We start from the raw sequence: 19,856 nt of genomic DNA on the forward strand, positions 1-19,856 counted from the left end.
GAGCGTAAGCAGGTAAGTCTTGGCCCATTCTCCCTCGCCCTTTTGTACAGGGGTAAGTGAATGCACTGGGTGCCAGTCCCCTTCCCTGACGGTAACGGTTACCGGTGTGTCAGGCGGCGCACAGCACACGGTGTTCAGAACCGCTGTGAGATTGTACAGGTGCTCTGGTGAGAAGCTGTCCTTCCTCGCCCTGCCTCGAGGAGCCCTGCAGGGATTGAGCAGCCTCCTGGGACAGAAAGCAGTGCTGCAGGAGAGACGCTGCTGCTAGCACAGGGGAGTGGAGGAAGGATTCTGCTGCCAACGGGACCTGCCCTAAAGGAGCGAACTTTGGCCGTGGATCCCTGTGGTCCTGCTCGCGGGGCTGTAGACATCAGTCTCTGGAGAAGTGGAGTAAGTGAAACAAAAGTGCTTAAGATGCTAGACACACGGTCGGTTCCTGTCTCGTCTTTTTTTCTAATAGCCTGTCTCCCTCTCATCAAGTCACATGGAGAAAAAGCTGATGTACTCCATGGCATAGCTGACAGTATCGAATCGATCATGACAACACTAGTTGGTTACCAGTGTTTCTTCCAAGGAGACATATATTTTTAATAAACAGAGCGTTGCAAAGAACTCTGTCTTTGAGACCTTCTTGTGGAGTCTTTCATTGTGTGCCAGGTCTGTTTTCTGATGCTGATCTTAGCAATTATTGATAGGTTCCTCCACAGCAAATTTAAGTGTTGAAAGCATCATACTGATTTAAAACAAAAAAAAAAGCTTCATACTATGAGGTGGTCACTGAGCACTAGCCTAAAAGAGCAAAGGAAGTGGCCTTCTTTATTTCCAGCCATAACCAGGCCACCAAAAAGCTCTCTTGGGTTGTTGTCACACAGGTTGATTTCAGTTTGATGATTTGACACAGTAAATGTATTTTGGGTCGCAGCTTGAAGTGTATGGAGTTTGCTCTGTGAATGTGGGTCAAATAATAGGGTTTATATGCTGCTATGTAATTGTTTCTGTATTGGATGGAAAGGCAGCAAAGTGCGTGTGTATACATAGTCCAGCTAATAGAGAGCATCCTTTTATGGTTTAACGTTATTTATACAGCAGAAGAAGACAAGCTGTAAATACAACAATTATCTTTTTCTAGTATTTTAAAATACAGAGAACAGGAGTGTTCACCGGCAGACAAGTGTGCCTAATGGGGAATCATTATACATTCCTGGCTGAATCTGCTTCGTCATTTAGCTGAGCTAATTCAAAGGTGAGAGGGGTTTTGTTTCTTAAATCTTGAATTTTTTTCTTTTTTCTTTTCAAACTGCACATTTCTGCCTCTGTGGTTCTGGTTAATTAACCCTCTGGTCCTTACCAAGCATGGGAGTACAGTATCTGTGAGGCTACTGGGAGAGGGTTTTACAGGGAATTTAGTAACAGCTTTCTCTGAAAGTTTCTCCTCATCGGTGCCTGAGATGCAGGCACCTGGATAGCTGTCATATGTGGCTTGTCTTCCTACCGACGCTTGGCAGCATAAGCTGCAAGGATTACTCTTCTCTGCTTTCCTCAGCCCTCGACAGCAGGATTCATGGCGCTAAAGCATCTGCTGTGAAGACGGTAACGTCATTGTCATACTAAAGGAGTCTCTTTCCTTGAAGAATCCTTAAGCACTCCCTGTTCTCCAGTGTTTGTTTACATCCCTTGCCTCCAAAATGAGGGGCGTGTGGTTTGACTTGAGTTTTTTAACCCTAATTAAAAACGAGTTGTCTGGATCAGTCAGTGTAGCAACGGCTAATGGTACAAGCATGCAGAAGACGCTGACTGCGTGATTAGCAATATCTTGTTGGGACCACACTTGGCTCACCACAGGGCTGACAGTGGTATTTCCTCCCTATTCTTAGTTCCAGTGCACTACTTGACAAAAGCTTCTGCCCAATCCTCTAACGAGCTTCAGTCCTCTTCCAATTACCTTGATTTCTGATGACTGTGATCGCTTCAATTCTTCTGGGCTTGACCTAAGTGCTAGTGGCCAGGCCAGCCCCTCATCCTGCCTCTCCAAAACACTCAGTGCAAGCACTACATTAGCAGAGAAACGCTTCTTAAACTGTCCGGAGGAAGGTAGCCCTAGGTGCATCATAAGTGGAAGGTTTCAAGACACATTGCATTTTCCTTGCTCATCTAGACTGTTGCTGCTTCCCAGATAGTTAAGAAATTATCAGATTAGAAGAAAGGGCATAAAATACAGGCTTGAGGGGGAAGGATTTGTGACCTACTGCCCTGGAGGATGCATTTATGTTCTCAGAAGCAAGGAGAAACTGCAGTTGCAGAGCAAACACCCAGCACACCCTGTTGTTTCCACAGTGATGTGTAAATCAGAAACCGCTGCTGCGATGCCACCTTCTGGAGCAATCTGTCAGCATCTCAGGATAAGCACCCGAATTCTCCAAGGTGAAACCACACTGCACAAAACGGAGCGATATAAGGAGAAGACTTGTGAAGAGAACAGCACCAATTTTTTTTTTTTTTCAGGTCAGCTCTTGCTGACTTAAGAAGATTTATATCCCATAGTTATCCTAACTGGACTAACTGGGCTATAATGCAATGTTTAGCTTAGTAAAATAAAACTTGAGACCAACTTGCATGGACCAGCCTGCATCTATGCTAGCAAGCTCAGCCTGCAAAGCAGGGTGTTTGCACACAAACTACCTATTGGAAATGGTCATTGGAAATTGAGCTAATTAAGGTCTGATTCAACTAAAAGAGGAATCTTTGCGCTGCTTAAAACCTATGGAAAATCTTACGCCTGGAATAAAGCATACAATGTTAAAACGAGCAGCGATGAGGTAAGAAGTACCATCAGCAGTGTCTGTAGCTGATCTGATTTGGACTCATGAGTAAAGTCTGTAGTATAATAGAAATCAAACTGAGCATCTCCAAGGAAAAAATTTAAACAATTCTGCCTGTAGGCAAAAACACCTTTAATGCTTACTGCCCTTCTATGGCTGTATGTAATTACCTGCAATACTTCCTGGGCAAACATGACCTCCTCAGCTGGTACAGTCTGACACCTTTACCTGTCTATTTGTGCAAGCCAGAACTGAGAACCATAATTAAAGGTGGCCTGGCAGGCACCAAGGAGATGCACAAGCAGCAAGGAATACCTTTGACTCTATGGCATCCATTTACAGTGCCTACATTAGTGTGATGCAGCATGTGTCTCCAAAACTGTTACTCAAGAAGAATTTTGTGACAGTTGAGGCCTGGCTTTTTATGGGTTCAGAGGTGTTCCTTAGTTAAACAGCCAGCACGTAGTTCATCAAAGATCCGAAAGTAGCTGCCCTGAGAGGTCTAAATCAGACCCATTGGAGTGAGCTTTCAACAGATCCATCCTCCTACTTGTGTGTCACTGGAACTGTCTGCAGTCAGACAGCCCAGCTGATTTCTCTGCGTACCGTAGAGGGAATGCCACACAAGTGCAGTGGAAGTGGTTTCCACTGCTTATACCACCTCAGCTGGAGGAAGAAAGGCCCTGGGCACCCTCAGGAATAAAATCAAGTATATAATCTCCAGTTGAGGACAATTATTTTTTGCATTCTGCTAGACTATTGCCACAAATGTACCTTCCTAATCCTACCTACATAGTTCTATCAAGCTGAGCCTCAAGAGCAACGAAACTCTTCATAACAAACTCTGGCAGAGGCACAGCTCACACAGCACCAGTCTCAGCCACGGTATCCAGTATCTTGCTATCACTGGCACCAGATCCTATAAACTTCTCAATACTTCCCTGTTTGCCATCTTCAATGTAATGCACTCCTGGGGGAAGTCCCATTCTTGCACTGTTATCCAGAAGCTGATATTGACCCGTGCAGTACTGCAAAGTATCTGGTACAATATGTTCCAACTTACGGTTGCTGTAAATGCCACACACTGTCACACGTCTGCACGTAGCTGCCTTCAGGAAATGAGCCAGTATCCATCTGCGTAACAGGCAAGAGGATGTGGCAGTTTTGCTGAAGGCTGGTTTCCAGCTTCAGCAGTAGCATTCACCGTGACGCCTGATGCACATGAAAAGCAGAAATCACTCGTATTACTTGGTCTACTCAGACTGGGAAAAGAAGACGGCCATGGAACTTAGAGACTGCAGTGCAGCTAACTGTTCTAATTACCGCTTGCTTGCAAGGGCCCAGACCACTGCGCTAAGCACAGTAAGCTCTTCTTTCAGAGCATGTCAGTCCTTCAGAATGCAGTACAACTACTGCAATTTCTTCTGTTATATAGCCAGCATCCTGCTGTTAGCAGCCATCCTCTTTCTGAATAGGCTTTAATAATCTGATCGTAAGTAAAATATACTTCTAATTTTTTTTAAATGAAGTTAGATAAATAGTGATCACAAACCAGATCTTATAGCTGAAATATACTGTTCCATCAGTATATTGGTCCATCAGCCCTCCCTTCTGTGTAAAGCCTGTAAAGAATAATTACCAAAACACTCACAGCTCTCTAGTAAGCACTAGAGAGGGTCCCAGTAGGTACAATGTCCCTCAGGGAAGCTTGAATTTCCTCTTACAGAAAAAGCAGAAAAATCCATTTATAGGATGTATGCCCAGTTAAAAATCATACAAATTGTATACAATGTCTGTCACACAAAAGACAGAATACACTATATTAACTTCGTTGTGCCTTGTGCCTTTTTACTATAGTATGCATCCCTAACTGAAAAGCAGTCAGCACGTATCTACTAGCTATGATATCTCCTTACCTCATCTTCTAAACAATCAACTGAAACCATGAATTTGTTTTTTTTGGTTTGTTTTTTTATTTTTTTTGCTCAAGCACCCTATCAGCCTTTTTTTTTTTTTAAACTTCTATACTAAGTGCATTTATCCTCTGCTAGAACTCACAGTACTGGTCCCCTAGCACTCAAAGGCCTTCATGACAGTGCGCTGTTGCTTCCCTCGACTCAAGTCACCTCTATTTCCTTCCAGAGAAGGACCGGGCACATCGGAAGAGGTATGCACTTTGACTTTATGCTCATAAGCACGTAAAATGCAACCATGATTTGTCCCCTGGCGTTAGGACACCAAGGTGCATCACTAAGTGCACCTGTCCCACAGCACAGAAGACAACACTCGGGCCATGTATCTTCTGACTTCTGAAGCTGCTGGTAAACCAGCAATGGTTGCACAGAAGTAATTGTATTTCTTACCTCCACTCCACCGCACTGAATTTCAGATGGGACATACCTCCTTAGGCAATCCAGCTGTAGTTGAATCCATCCATATACCAGCCTGTGTTTTTATATGGATTTGGGGGGATTTTATGCCAAACTATGACTGGCATGTCACAGTCAGTAGTCTATAAAAAAGCAGTACCTAGTTAAAGCTTTAGCTTTTTTTTTTGTAGCACCTGCTCTTTTATATTCTAACTAAATTGTGATCCTGGCAAACAGCTCTGAATTCTTATCCATACCAAAATGGACTGAAAACTAAACAATCTGATAAATATTTATGTAGCAAGGCAGCTATGGCATCCAGAGGAGACGCCTGGCCTTGGAATACTTTTATTGTTCACAGTGCCACTTACTACTAAATTTAAATTTAAATTCTGATATTTAAATTAACCTGTTATGCAACTGCAGGCCCATCTCATGAGACAGCTATATATTTATTTCTGTTATATAGATCCACAGAACGAAAATTTTTCCCTAGAGAAAAACAATTACATTTATTCAAATAAATGCTTCCTAAAAAGTACGTAACTTAAACACCAACAAGAGGGAGATCCTGGTTTCTTTTCCACTGCTCCCGTGACCTCATGCCATTTTGCAGAGCTAACAGCCTCCTTCAGTCAGCAGGATGTTTCCAAGAGACTGCTGTCCTCCTTCTTCCAGTTGTGGCTATCATTATTCTTCATTTGGAATAAACCCTTTTGCTCTGTCCAATTTGTCCAGAACCTCACTATAAAGACCAACCATCTGGAGAATATAAGCACCATATTTGTCTGAGTCAGCAAGGATGGATAAAGTATCATACAACTAGGTAATTTAAAGAAATGGCAAGGAACAGGAGTAGGGGAATAGGTGGGAGACTACAACCAGCTTCTAAATTTAGAATTTTAGATTCATGTAAAAATTTAAACAATTTTAGATTCATGAAAAGATTTAAACATGCACAGATTTAAACATGGGGCTTTACTTTAAATCAGCTGCACCTCAAAAAGGTGGATTTATTTATACTGACATAAAGCATAGCCCATAGCCAAGTCTTCCATCAATTAACAAATCTATTCTTATTGTCTTAACTGATGTACTTAAAATAATGCAAAAGTTGCAACCAGCTCTTGATTGACTGGCTTGTGCATAAGAGACTGACTGATGATCACATAACACCAACCAGGCTGTGCCGTGTTGCAATCAAGAGGAGCACCAGCCAAAAACTATAGAGAGAAGCTTACTTGTGACAGAGTAAGAAAAAGTGTTGCTGCTTTCTGTAGGGGTACTAGCCCTGAAATTTCTCCCTCACAGAAGAATTTCTCCCACAGAATTTCTCCCTCAGCTACGCTACTCCTGAGAAGATGTGCTCTAATGATTTCATTCATGTCAGCTTAAACCCCAGTTATATTAGATCATACTGAAAACCAAGCTTTAAAGTACTTATGCAACAGATGATTTAAGTAAAATGGTACAGCATCATGCCTTTAGCAAAAGCAGGCAAGGTACAAGGAATTCCCCACAGCCACAAATAGTCTGAAGTTTATTTCCAGTAAGCCATTTGTGCAATCCTTCCAGTAAAAAGACATTACATGGCTCTTTCTACTGTGTATCAAATCTATTCTGGCCTCACTTTGAAAAAATTCTTTAAGCATCAAGCTCCCCGAAAATATTTAGGTACCATGCTGCTTCTGAAACCCTTTAAAGATCATAGGTAGTGATTTCTTCACCCAGATCCATTCCTTCAAAATGAAATTTCACTTCCTCCCATCCACTACTAACTATTCCTAACAAATTCAACCCAGACATTCACCCCCATTCCTCATAACCATCTGGTTACGCTTACATGGCCTTCGTAGGTTTTCTTCAGAGATCCTAGATGATTGAGGAAACGCATTCCTAATCCACACCATTGCTCTGCTTCCTTATATTTACCAATGGTATACTGAAATATTCCCGTGTTCCAGGCTCTTGTCATCAACCAAAGGGTCTCCATCTCTGGGTAACCATCCTGGAGTAGCAAACAACAAACAGCAGCTCATCAGAAAATGGACTTTTCTCTTGACTAGCCAAGAGTACATCAGAGCTTAGTTTTCAAGTGGGAAAACAGGGATGGTTTTTTTCTCCTAAGCAAAGGAGAATTCTTTCAGAGCTATTCTGTACTTCACAGTCCATCTGCACTATTGTCAAACAGCTTGTTTCCAACATGGATAAGTCACGTTGCAGTTACTTATTGGTAGGTCAGAAAATACAATTCTGTGGGACCGGGAAGATGCTAGAATGGAAGTTTGTTTTCCTACAGTCCATCTGCAGACAGGCTGGTCTTACTGCTGCAGTACTTAGCAGTTTATCCAAACAGTCCTGTATAGCAGGACCTAGCTGCTCACTGAAGATCAAAAGCAGTCCTTGAAGTGTTCAGAATTTCTTTACATGCTGTGGCAGTGCCTTACCAGCGTGAAAGCAGCCCTTAATAATAACTGCAGAACAGAAGCTGAAGTACCAAACAGGAGTTAAAACCTCATTCAGTTAAGGAAGGCAAGGACAAGCAGACAGATTGATAGATCCTTCTCATCGTAAGTATGAGGGCCCAGAGTGAATTTCTGAACTGTGGCATCCATTTCTGAATAGGAGGTATAAATCATGAGTGGTATCCCAGTTTTCTGACAATGTTCTGTTGTGCTGCTCCAGGCTCCTTCTCTTAGCATGGTACCAACTAATAGCCATAAGCAAGACTGCAAAAGAAGGCCTTCTAGTACAAATGAAATTACGCTGTTATGAGTATCAGTCCACATTAACATATCATTCACACCCCTCACGATATGAACATGAAGTTCTATACAACAAGAACATTACCAAATTTATAGACGAGAACTTTAATGAAAGGCAGGTATGAATGTGGGCATGTTCTTTTTTGGTAAGCAAGGAACAGCGTATCTTTATATTATTTTTATAAAAGAGACATTCAAACCTGACTAAAGAAACAGTCATGCACTGGAATGAAATTATGAAACAGTATTGGTTCCACTAGTCCTGCATAACAGGAATACTCCTTAACTGATTAACTCCTTAGCTATTGCTTGTAAGTAGAAATATCTGACTTCCTCATTACAACTGCCTTCGCTGTACAGCACATGCTTCAGACCTGAAAGGAATACCAGCAATGCTTACAGAAGAAAAGATTTTCTTCTCCATATACCTGTCGTCATAGAAACAAGGCACTCAAGAACAAATGTGGTTCAATAAGTACTGACAGCACAGGAATCTAGTTCTAGGTCATTTGGAAAAAAATAAAAATACAGTAATACATTAAGTCCCTAAATGCATCTACAAAACATTGAGAAAAAAAAAGCAGGACTGCTATCCAAATTTTACCTGGCTTTAAAACAATCCAGAAAAGCAATATGCATTTACAAAACCATATTCAGCAAAAGAATGTAGAAAGCAAGAGGAGGAAAGATAGATGTTCTAGCTCAGGATGTTTATAAAAGAGGCACTGAAAATTTGGCCTTAAGTATCTCTAAAAAGCCCTAAAAAAAATCTAGGAAAATTCATAATTCAGTTATAAATATCCAAAAGCCATTTCTTTTGAGGTAATTTCAGTGCATCTTTTACCGAAGAAGTCTTAGCTGCTTCATATATAACACTGTATAATGTTCAGTCTACTAAGTATTCTCAATCTGATGGGAAAGTTTTTTTAAACGTGTTCAGAATTTCCCCATCTTTTGTTTTCCTGTTCAACTTACTGTGCTGCTGATTACACTCAGAGCATCTTCAAAGTAGCCCCATACCTCTTGCAGCACATAAGCATCCAAGTCTGTTACTCCAGTTGGCAAAGAAAGATTAATCAAACTATGTAAGCATTTGCTGTTAATCAAAACAGAGTGAAAGAGGAAACGTTAAATACCATGTGCACAGAACACACAGCTACATTTTAGCACTAGCAGCACACTTATTTGTGCGTCTATGATTGCCATCCTGGCATGTCCACCCCGTGCTTATTACGTTAACAGTCTTACAGGAGAGATATACATTTTCCGAGCATCAGAACTCATTCATACAGACTGTGCAAAAAGGGAACCAAGAGCAGTAAATACTTCTTTATTTTCATATAAAGTATGAAAGTAGAAATTCATTTCTAAAGTAACACAGGCTTATAATGTTTTCATGGCTTGCTATACACGACAGCAAAGAAAAAGAGAAGACACCTTTTCTAATTTCACCAAGAGCTAAGTACTCAGTGTCCTCAGAAAATCAGTAACAAATACATAGGTTCTAAAAACAGGTCTTTCTTTCTCACTGTGAAGTAAGAAAGGTAGTATTAATGGTTGCTTTTGCCAAGTGGTTACTGCACAGAACTTGGTAAAATGGAAAAAAAAAAATCTATTATGAGATACAGCTGAGAGAGAAGGACACACCAGGTTGTTTTTCAGATTCCGCCAGCAACATCTGTTGCAGAGCTGGTTACCCAGCAGAGTAACTCGTGTATGTACTATGGCATCATGTCACTAACTTATAGCTCGTGGCTTTCTTCTTAGCCTTTGTCTTAATTTTCCAGTTCACTACTTCACTGCTGCAGAACAACGTTTGCAATGAACACCTTTATCACAGGAAACAGCCAGAGATCCTTTCTAGATCTGATTTTCATCCTCTATCCTCAATATATTCATTTATTGAAAATATGCCTAGCGAATAGGTTGCAGTTAACACACCTGTTGAACAGTCATACTTCAGTGGTATGTTGGTTGGCCAGCGATTAGTGAAACTTTGAAAATAAGCCAAAACCCACTTTTTCCAGTTGCAGGCTTTATTCCCTATCACATTTCCAATCAGAGACTCATGGCAAAGCTATGTGATAACACTAACCTAAATTTCACAGCATCAATGGCAGTCTGCTTTCTGTGAAGGTTTAATGCACCCTGCAGAGCTTGCTTACACAGTACAGGATACCGAGCTGGAGGTTCCATTGCTAATGCTTAAAAACAAAAGAAAATAGAGAACAAGAAAGAAGTGACTGGAGCCAGACTTTAATCTCATTGGTTACTAAAAAAAGCGTGGTATAATACAGAGAAGAGCTATTTACAAATTAACTACGCTAAGTTGAAACTCCAAATCTAGCCAAAGTACACATCCTAAAACTTCTGTGTTGGGGCACGAATCAACTAGGGCCATTCTCTTGCCTTTGCCAGTTTGGATGTTGTAAAAGTTTATCTGAACAATATTTTCCAGACTCACAGCCTACACAAATGTCTTAGGTTCTAGAAATGGAAGGACATCATTAATTACTGGTTCATCATCCATATAATACAATGACATTTCAAAATGCAGATCTCCTAATACTGCCGAGAACCAAAGAATATTTGCTTCAGGACAAAAGTGTATCATTTTTTGCATGCTGTGCAACACAGAATAATCCATGTCACCTCAAATGAACAGGAAAGAGTAGCATAAGCTGTTTTTCATGACTTGAAGAACTATGAAAGTACAAATGCAGTCCTTACATGCAATGATCTCTAGCGTCTTGACCTCTATTTGTGGCTGCTCCCACACTGACTCCATAAGGTTATTGAGTGTTGGATCATTAAGTTTGGATTTTGCTTCAAATTCATACAGCAGCAGCAAAGTATCTGTGGGATCTTTAGCAAAATCTCCTACAGGAAAGACAGAATTGCCTGTTTGTAATGGTTCATTCTCTAAAAACTATAGGGTGTACCACAAGGTACACATTTTGCTTCCAACAGGCAGGAAAACCCTCCTTTAACAGTAGAGCAAGTGGAACACAGCAGGAGTCTTGGAGAAAAGCCTCAGATGTCCAAAGCAGAACATTTTCAGCATTCTCCAGGGCAACAGACTTATTCACACACTGGCTAAGGTCCAGTGAAGAAGTGAAGGAAACACCAGGCTACCATCCCACAAACCTCTGCAATAAAAACTCCGATCTAGTGAAATGTCCCTGTACTGAGATCATCAAACCCACGGGTTTTAAGGATATGAATACACAGAATTCAAATGCAAGCTATGTAATGAAACTTTAGTTCAGAAACAAAAAGTTTATGCAAGTAACATTTTACAACAAGTAAATTTCTTGACAAAAGTTAACTATTAATGCATCTTACGATGGAAACTCCACAATGTCCAAAACCTAACACTGAAAAGAAACTGGACTGCAGGCCAGACAAGGACTGCATAAATTTGTCTACCAATTTATTACCAAAAAGGGGAAGCGTGCAGCCTCTAAGCTAACAGTCACACAGCATCTCAGCTGTCAGCTGAAACCACTCCAGACTCCTGTGATTAGTCTGATCTAAAAGGACACAGAATAGTCAAGGAACAGAGGATGGGTTTTGGCACTTCAAAGTACAGCAATAGGTCTTTCTGTAGTCTCTAACACCTTATATGGGAAGAGTCCAGTAAAACTATTGAAACCATATCTTACTCCAGCACAAGAGTAGAGTGAAAAAGAAAAAAAAAGCATGGTAATCTGGCACCAGTGTAGTCTAGAGCAAAAAGATGGAGTTTCTTAACAGTTAAGACAGAAAAGTCAACCAAATTCACCCTGAAAGATCATTCCCCACTTCACAGCACCTATATAATAAAAAGCTAGCAAAGACATACAAAAAAACGTCGTCAATTCTTATATCATATTGCCGTATATTTGCTTCAACACTCCTCAGCTAAAACAGTAATTCCAAATGTGCTGTATTTTCAGTGAATTCAGTGACTACACCATGTGTACTGAATAGACACACCTTGCAGCTTACCTGTTAATTTCAGAACTTTCCATATCTCCTTGCATGCCTGGAGATGTTGAAGGGCCTGAGTCAAAAACTCCATCTAATTCACAAATTTTAGAATAAATTTTTGTCATAATTTTACAAGCAAAAGGAATGTACAATTCACAACTAACAACAGAAGAGAGTTCTCCATATCTAATTATATAATAAATGCAGAACCAGCCTAATTAATACATCATCTACGTGAGTTATTGTTTTGTTTTTCTCTCTCTCTTTTGCAAAGACCTCCACATTTCAGGCAAAGACTCTTCATACTGAAAGTTCCATTAGTCCAGAAAGGGCCTTATGTGTCCCTGTGGGACATAATTTATTTTAGCTCTCAAACATAAAATAGTGTTATTGAGACTGAGAAACCACTGAATCTCACATAACAAATTCCTTCTTACCACAGTAAGTAACAAACCCTCAGAAAGGATGTATGAAAAAATAAAAAGGTGAGCTTTATCATAACCATATAACCACATTGGTAACTATTTTCAGTGATGGCATAATCCTAAAGACACAGTAATTATCTGCCTGACAAACCTACGTTTAGCAGCAGACTCCTTACATAATAAATGAAGTAGACTGAAATTCCTTTAAGAAAAGACACTGTCCTGACCCTCTGCTGATATAGATCTGCTCAGATCCACTGAAGTCAACAAAACTACTTTACAGACATCCAGCATTTTCAATTGCCTGAAAAGCATTAGGTGTATTGATTCAAATTAATTATGGAAGGTTCCCAGGCCTACATTTTAATATCCTGCTCTGAGTAAAACAATGAAGACTTCAAAATCAAAAGAAAAAAGCACTGCACTGAATGTTCACTTCATGAATACCTACCAAATCAGGTAACAACAATGCCCTACCTGTTCAAAAGATGTTACTTGTTGTCTCCCCAATTCCAGATCAATCGCAGCTGCCATTAACAGGCATGTCTTCTGAGCAATTAGAACAGCTTTGTCAGAAGGACAAAACTGGGACAACTGAAATCAAAAATAGGAAGAAGTAATGGGAATTCTGACTATATAAAGCAATTTGCTCTTGAACAGATGATTGCCAAGTGTCCTCTACGATTTGTCTAGTAATCAGGCATGAATAGCATATACTTATATTGCAATACTGTTTGTAAAATTACACAAGAAGATTATTTAAATATAAAGAATACATCAGTGTTGGAGCCCCTTCTCTACAAAGACATACAAAAAGTACATTGTTGGTAGAAGTTCTGAATGGAGATCAGGACTCAAGTATTTCTCTGTGTAACATATTCCTATTAATGATACAGTACCCAAACATCAGAACCTATTTGTTTTAGAAAGTTCTCACTGAAGTCTAAATTTCTTACAATATTTTTAAGCAACAGAATGCAAAGTATGAAAATAATGCTTAATATTTTTTTTATTACAAGCCAATTGCCTTCTGACGGAAGCACTCCATCTTTGGAGCGGACACGCATGTCTCCAACAAGATACTTGATACATGGATGTAATTTCTAACAGAACTAGACAGATGACAATATTCCTCTATCAGAGATATTACAAGCAAGAGTACATACCTTGAAAGACAGTACAAAAAAATCCCTCATCTTTTCAGGGCAGTCCTTGAACTGTACAGCTAAGTTCCAAGCTAACAAAGACATAAAATGGAAACTAGAATAAAAATCTTCAACATGTTATTGGTTATGCCCATCTAATCTCTAGTAATAAGCAGTACACATTGTGCAATTCAATTTCTTAATCAAAATATCAACACCTCATTTAATAGCAAGAGATATTAGTGATTTGTTAACGTAGTTTTTTCATGCTTTCAAATCTTGTTTTAATCATTTTATCACAATAAAGTATCTGTTCTAACATGTACCCTACCCACAAGAGTATGAATTGGAAGAAGCACTTTCTGGTTAGTAAACAAGAACAGAATCTGAATAAAAGTGTTGACTAATATTCCCAAGACAAGGAGAAAAAAATATAAACTTTTTTTTTTTGGAAACATTCTCCATTTTATCCCAGTAGGGTCAGTTAAACATACAATTAAACATACAGCTCTGATTAGTAAATGGTTGAGCAGTAGCCACCTAAAGACAACTGAAAATTATGTATGAGAATCCGACCCAATTACATGTTTAGATTCTACAGTGACTTTGCAGATTCTAACTTTCACATTAATTTATGGCCTAGGACATTTTTTTGCAGTGCGTGAATTGTTTCTTCAGTGCATGACAATGCTGCCTTGGAAAAAGCACAGCCACCACAGGTCAGTTCCATTCAACTCGTGTTACTGGATTTGACCTCTACAGTTTCTCTTCCTTCTTTGCTACCCTTTTAGAGCACTGCTACGTTACAGAGAATGTATGCAAAAGCTCGTCTTGACAGATGTCTTCTGCTATTGATTTCAACTATTTTCTTCCCTGTATACTCTGGCTGAAGCAAAAATCTAAAAAGTTTTTTTCAATTCTTTACCCTACCCTCATATTTTTATTTACAGACAACAAATACACTAACTTCCTCACCAAAACAGTTCAACAAAGACCGCTAAACAGGAGAGACATACCGTCTCTAATAGGAGACATACCAGATAGTTTCAGAAGATAGAAAAATGCATCAAAACTTAAACACTAAGGCAGATACTGCCAAAGGTGACCAGTTCTGTAATACTGCATCTTCAAACCCTTCTTTCTTCCTTAAGGTCTGGCTAAGTGAAGGTGGAGATGATTCAGTTTAGATCTTAAGAATGCAACCTACCAACTTTTCTAAACCAGTGGGCTTCAAAGGTCCTTATGTCCCTTGCCAAATTCTCTTCTGTGAAAGACTCAGCAAGTTTCCTGTGAGCTGCAGAAAATGTGTTGTTCAAAATATGTTACATTTTCTGAGCAGAATAAAAACATTTCCAAGTCTAATAACTACATTACAAATATCAGTTTCCAAAATTCCCTTGTAATTCCCAATGAAGAGTTATTTTCACAACTTAAATCTAATATGCTTGACCAGAAAAGCTTATAAAAAAGCATCAAAATGTGCCTTAAACAGCATTTAAGGTAAGATATATAAGGCTGCCAATAGGTATTGCCTCTTCACAGTTTATTGACACTGAAGCCTAATGCAGAGGAGTTTTACTTAATTTGTACAAAACGTTGGGTGGGGATTAAATTTAATAGCTGTTGTTTAAGGCCTTTCTTTAAGGAACCTTTTTTTTTTCTTCTGTTCTTCATTCTCTTCTCTGAGTTGCAGTTAAGAATGACTAGTATAGAAAAAGTTCTACAATTTCATTGATTTTCTTTTCCAAGATAGGAGGAAAGGGGTAAAAAAGATTTAGTGAAAAAAGTATTTATTTTGATGGAAAAAAAGAAGTACTCTGTAAAACCACTGTACCTCTTACAATGCAAATAAGACAATTCTACTTCAAAGGATGGCAAAACTTAAAAGTGGCAATCAATTTTGACAAGCATCTCCTGTCATTCAACAAATTGCTATTGGTCCTTGCAGTTTTCTTAACTGTCCAGGACAAAACAAACAAACAAACAAATAAATAAGAAATAAAAAAGCACTAACTTAGTTTTAAAAATCCTTCCTTTTAAACAGCTAGAACAGCAAAGACCATCATTGGCATTTAATTAATGCCAACAGAAAGTCATGCTGCTAATTCAGGGTACAAAACCAAACTTCTTCCTTTTGTGGTAGCTCTGCTACTAAAGATACTAACTTTGTCCCTGCCAATGCAGTCAGAGTATGAGACAGTCATCTGAGGCCACAGGGGCTGTGGCTTGTACCCAAATATCTGTTGCTTGCACGCGTGGCCTTACGAAGCACTAAATTCTCTTTCCTACAGCAAAACTGCCTAGAAGAAAGAGTCCTTTGTCTCAGAGAAGCTGCCAAGAAAAGGCTCTATTGGAAACAGTTCTTCCTGCACTACCCGACAAGCTCTCCATAGCAAAAACTTGTAGCTCTGAGATCCAACTTCACAGCACTGCTGAATCTCCAGTGTTAACGTGACCCCTAACTTTCAATGAATTGGTAAGTTGAGAACCTAGACTGAACTAAGAATTCTGAACATGTGGACAGTATGAACCTAATTATATCATTAAATGTTCAGAAATGGAAGAACTACAGAAAATGTAAACAAAACAGAAACATACCTAAGGTCAAATAAGTCAGCATTGACTTGATATCTTTATCTCTAGAATGGAGGAAAAAACAAGTTTTAGAAAAGGTTTCATTACTTTTGTTATAAAAGAACACATTATTGATGTTGGAATACAACAGCTTCATAAATATGGCTATAATCATTCTTCCTCTGACAAATGTCTCAGGCATTACAAACTTCTAGTATCTGAAGATGCAAAAGGAGTGCTGAAGGCCTGCAAAAAGTTTTATTGATCTACAGTAGTGAAGGTCACTGTGTGAGTGTAGCGGGAGGTTTTCTCAGCTATTAGGTTGCAGTTAGGAGCTGCAGGTTAGACTTCTAATCTCACTGACACTACGTTGTTTTCTTGAAGGTCTGAAAGATATCTTATCCCAGTGTCAAAGTCAAAGAGGCTGCTTAGCTCACATTCTCCATCAAACAATAACTGACTGTCTTAGGCATTAATAAAATTGGAACGCAAAAACAAAATATCTAAAGGAAAGGTTATACAAGTAGATGTTCTTATGTGACATCATTAGCTCGAGTTGGGAAGTCATCTGTGCGAACTTTTAACTAGCATAAAAACTAATCTCGATTACTCTGTAAGAAAATAAGCCCTGTATATGTTACACTAATTGTGTAAGATATCCACTGTGGAATACGGTTTTTCAAATGTACTCACCTTTTCTCTTCATTTTCTGCTACGACCTTTGACAACACGAGACGAACCAAGCATCTGAATATGAGAAAAAAAAACAAACAATGAAGAACAAGATAACTTTTTCCAACAGTGTACTTTGACCTCAGGTTTCAGAAAGGATCCCACTTTCTTCTTTACACCACCAGTCCATGTAACTCACAGAATTCAGTGTCAACCTGAGAATAAGATTGTAGTATTTCCCTTCCTAAAGCTTTATTTTGTATACTATGTTGTTAAATCAGGTAATAGTAAGTAAATAAACATACTTTCATAAAAGTTTTAAGCAAAAATTGGAAGGAATAGATCTTTCTCATAATATTTGTTTTTATAAAAGTGATAGAGTATTTCAACAAGAAGATACTACTTCATCAGAGGATACAAATGAACTTGTATTTTCACTGGACATATTGCTGCAATCTCATCAGAGTTGCTGTTGGTCATTTGTTCAAACACAATGTCATCATAAAATTCAGAGCTACTAATATCAGCTTGGAAAAGACTTGGAATATCTGCAGCTACTACGAGTTCAGGACTGAGGTACATATGCAGTACCAAAAAGACTGCTAACTAATCGTTCATCTACTCTATTTTCCACTTTCCTCAACAAAACAAATTACGTTTGAAAGAGAAATCAGAGTTCTCTATCCTTGTAAATAGCTTGAATCCTCACTTTAGAGCTGCAAATACTTGTCGGCAATCTCGTGAGTGTTCAGATAAATACTCCAAAGCTTTGATAGCCACAACTTGTTGTTCATTCTGAAAAGAAATTAAAACATGTTTTGTATAAACCGCACTAGCAATATGCAATGTCATTTCTAGTTATCAATATTTGTAATTCAGAATCACTAATTTTCCTGGAAAAAAAAAATAGTTTCTTCATATGTGAAACCAATTTTTACTTTGCTTTACGCAATGCATTTGAAAACATATAGTGAGACCTTGGTTACACAAGCAGGAAATACTCAGAAATTTATGAAATACATAGAAGTACTAAAAGTAGATAACGTTACAGAGTTTACAGCTGTTCTATTTATATCAATAAAGCAAAATAAAGACAATGCTATCTCTTCTACCTCTAAAGCAATTTGGGCAGCTAAACTCAGGAGGTTAGTGCCTGTATTTTCATCCACTGTCGGCTTGTCTTCACATTGAGATGACTTTTCTGCTAGCTTCCCCATTTCAATAACTGCCTCCACAGCTGAAATATGCATACAGAAAAATTAGTTGTTGGGGTTTTGTTTGTTTGTTTGATTTGTTTTTTAGTAGAAAAAAAAATGGAAGGTGGAAAGTTCTACTGTTTTAGTAAGGCTTTAGACACAACTTACTAAAGGCTATATTTTTATTTTTTTTAATATTAAAAAACAAGACAAGAAAACCTGACCATTCCACCACTTCTCCACAATTACACATTTCTTCCTAGAGAGGTGCCAAAAAAGCATTCCAAGCTACCAATCTAAGGAAACAAGGATGCCACACAAATGAAACTATCTCACATCCTTAATTTTGTTCTGCTAAATATCTGCTTGTCACGGAAGACTCTCTCTTAATATATTGTCTGGGCATGATTCCAAGCTCCCACATCTTGGCTTATGTTAAGGGTGCTGCTGCTTTTATGCTCCCACTGTGCTGTGGTTACCACTCTGTATTATGTGAACAAATCAGGCTGCCATTAAAAAGATGTATACAGAATAATTAATTGGTACAGGACTCATTGGAAAATAAGCTCTGCATGTTACTCTGTATTCTAATTAACTATAGACTATATTTCTCAATTTTCATTATTTGAGCCAGGATTCTCATTAAAACATGAAATGGCAGAACTCATTAGAAAGAATAAAAAGTCTATAGAGATATGTCATTCTGTAGGTCATCTCAGTAATTCATATATTTTCTCGTAACTTTAGGTTCTGCTTGACCAGAAAAATCAAGAGTGGTAATATTGGTTCAATTAAGGTTCATCTAGCTCAGTAGCATTTTTGCAACTGCATATGCTTTTAAAAGAATATTAGGAATAGTATAATACAGTGATTCTAATCTCAGGATGCTGCTCTAGCTTCTATCCACGAGAAGATTACAGAATTCCAAGCCAGAGGCTCCAGCCAAACAGTATCCAGATGTGGCAACGGACTCCACATATTACATGTCATGTGCTAAAGCATCCCCCTCTGACAGCTTTAGATCTGCAGCCTGACAGTTTTAATTATTTTATAGATCCTTCTCCTATCTTCCCTCTATTGTGCCTTTCCCAAAACAAACAGTCCAGGTCTGCTCAGTATTTTCTAAGACACTTGACACTCCTGATCTTTGTAGTTGACCCTTTTATCTTTCAAGTTCTACCTTTATCAGTATCATCTTCCATCACTGCAATCTTATAGACACTGAATTGGGTAAAGATGCTGTTTGGATCACACCTCTCTGCTTCTTTAACTGCTTCTTTAGCCTATACACAGAAAAGATTGTAGGAATTCAGTAATGACATCTTGTAATCAGTCATGTAGGTTGCAATAGGAGAGAGCTAAAAAGATACGCCAAATTTTAATGGCTACATTAGAGATACTTATACAATTACTGACCAAAATTGGTTTGGCAACAACTTCCCCTGAAAGAAAAATAAAGTGATCAGAGCATAAGATGGCACCATGAGCTGACAGTGACTAGAATTCCTGATTCCTCAGAACTAGAGCCACAGAATTAGAAAGCAAGACGCTGAAAAAATCAACTCCCTTCTGCCACTTTGAACTATGAAGTTTAACATCCCCAAAACAAAAGACCTAAACAGGTAAAGCAGGTGCAGTTCTCTGCAGAGGTGACGGCTAACACACTGTTGTCGAAAGTTCTAGGGTCACCTGTCAAACATTTTTCATGCTGAGGCTCATCTGTTTTGAAGAGAGAATGGCCCCTAATCTGAGAAGAAACCTGATATACTGAGGCATGGTTACACAACTTGTGGACTGTTTAGAATGACAGGTGATTAGAAGGGGCTCCCAAAGCAGCTAAGAAGATGAACAACGTATCTCTGCCAGATCATGAAAGACATGCAAAGACATTTCCCTCTCTCAAAGAGAAAGAGAGAAAG

At 38.8% G+C, this 19,856-nt stretch overlaps 1 protein-coding gene across 9 annotated transcripts in view; it reads right to left on the bottom strand.

Annotated features, from left to right (window-relative positions):
• Positions 1-1,209: 1,209 nt before the first annotated feature.
• The window catches only part of TEX11 (testis expressed 11), a 35,250-nt gene continuing 16,603 nt past the window's right edge, over positions 1,210-19,856 (bottom strand). For 2 of the 9 annotated variants that reach the window (XM_040572038.1, XM_040572034.1), the window contains 14 exons: positions 19,118-19,220; positions 17,854-17,978; positions 17,451-17,536; positions 16,763-16,816; positions 16,094-16,134; positions 14,703-14,789; positions 13,517-13,587; positions 12,828-12,944; positions 11,944-12,016; positions 10,684-10,833; positions 10,049-10,157; positions 8,929-9,049; positions 7,032-7,196; positions 1,213-5,950 (listed from right to left, as the gene is read on the bottom strand). In XM_040572038.1, the coding sequence (XP_040427972.1) occupies positions 5,879-5,950; positions 7,032-7,196; positions 8,929-9,049; positions 10,049-10,157; positions 10,684-10,833; positions 11,944-12,016; positions 12,828-12,944; positions 13,517-13,587; positions 14,703-14,789; positions 16,094-16,134; positions 16,763-16,816; positions 17,451-17,536; positions 17,854-17,978; positions 19,118-19,220 (1,374 nt within the window). In that variant the 3' untranslated portion in view covers positions 1,213-5,878. Of the gene's footprint in view, positions 5,951-7,031; positions 7,197-8,928; positions 9,050-10,048; positions 10,158-10,683; positions 10,834-11,943; positions 12,017-12,827; positions 12,945-13,516; positions 13,588-14,702; positions 14,790-16,093; positions 16,135-16,762; positions 16,817-17,450; positions 17,537-17,853; positions 17,979-19,117; positions 19,221-19,856 lie in introns of those variants that run through there. The other 7 variants (XM_040572033.1, XM_040572037.1, XM_040572040.1 and 4 more) reach the window with 6 other exon arrangements.

This window comes from Cygnus olor, chromosome 13 (genome assembly GCF_009769625.2).
Source record: "Cygnus olor isolate bCygOlo1 chromosome 13, bCygOlo1.pri.v2, whole genome shotgun sequence".
Lineage (NCBI taxonomy): Eukaryota > Metazoa > Chordata > Aves > Anseriformes > Anatidae > Cygnus > Cygnus olor.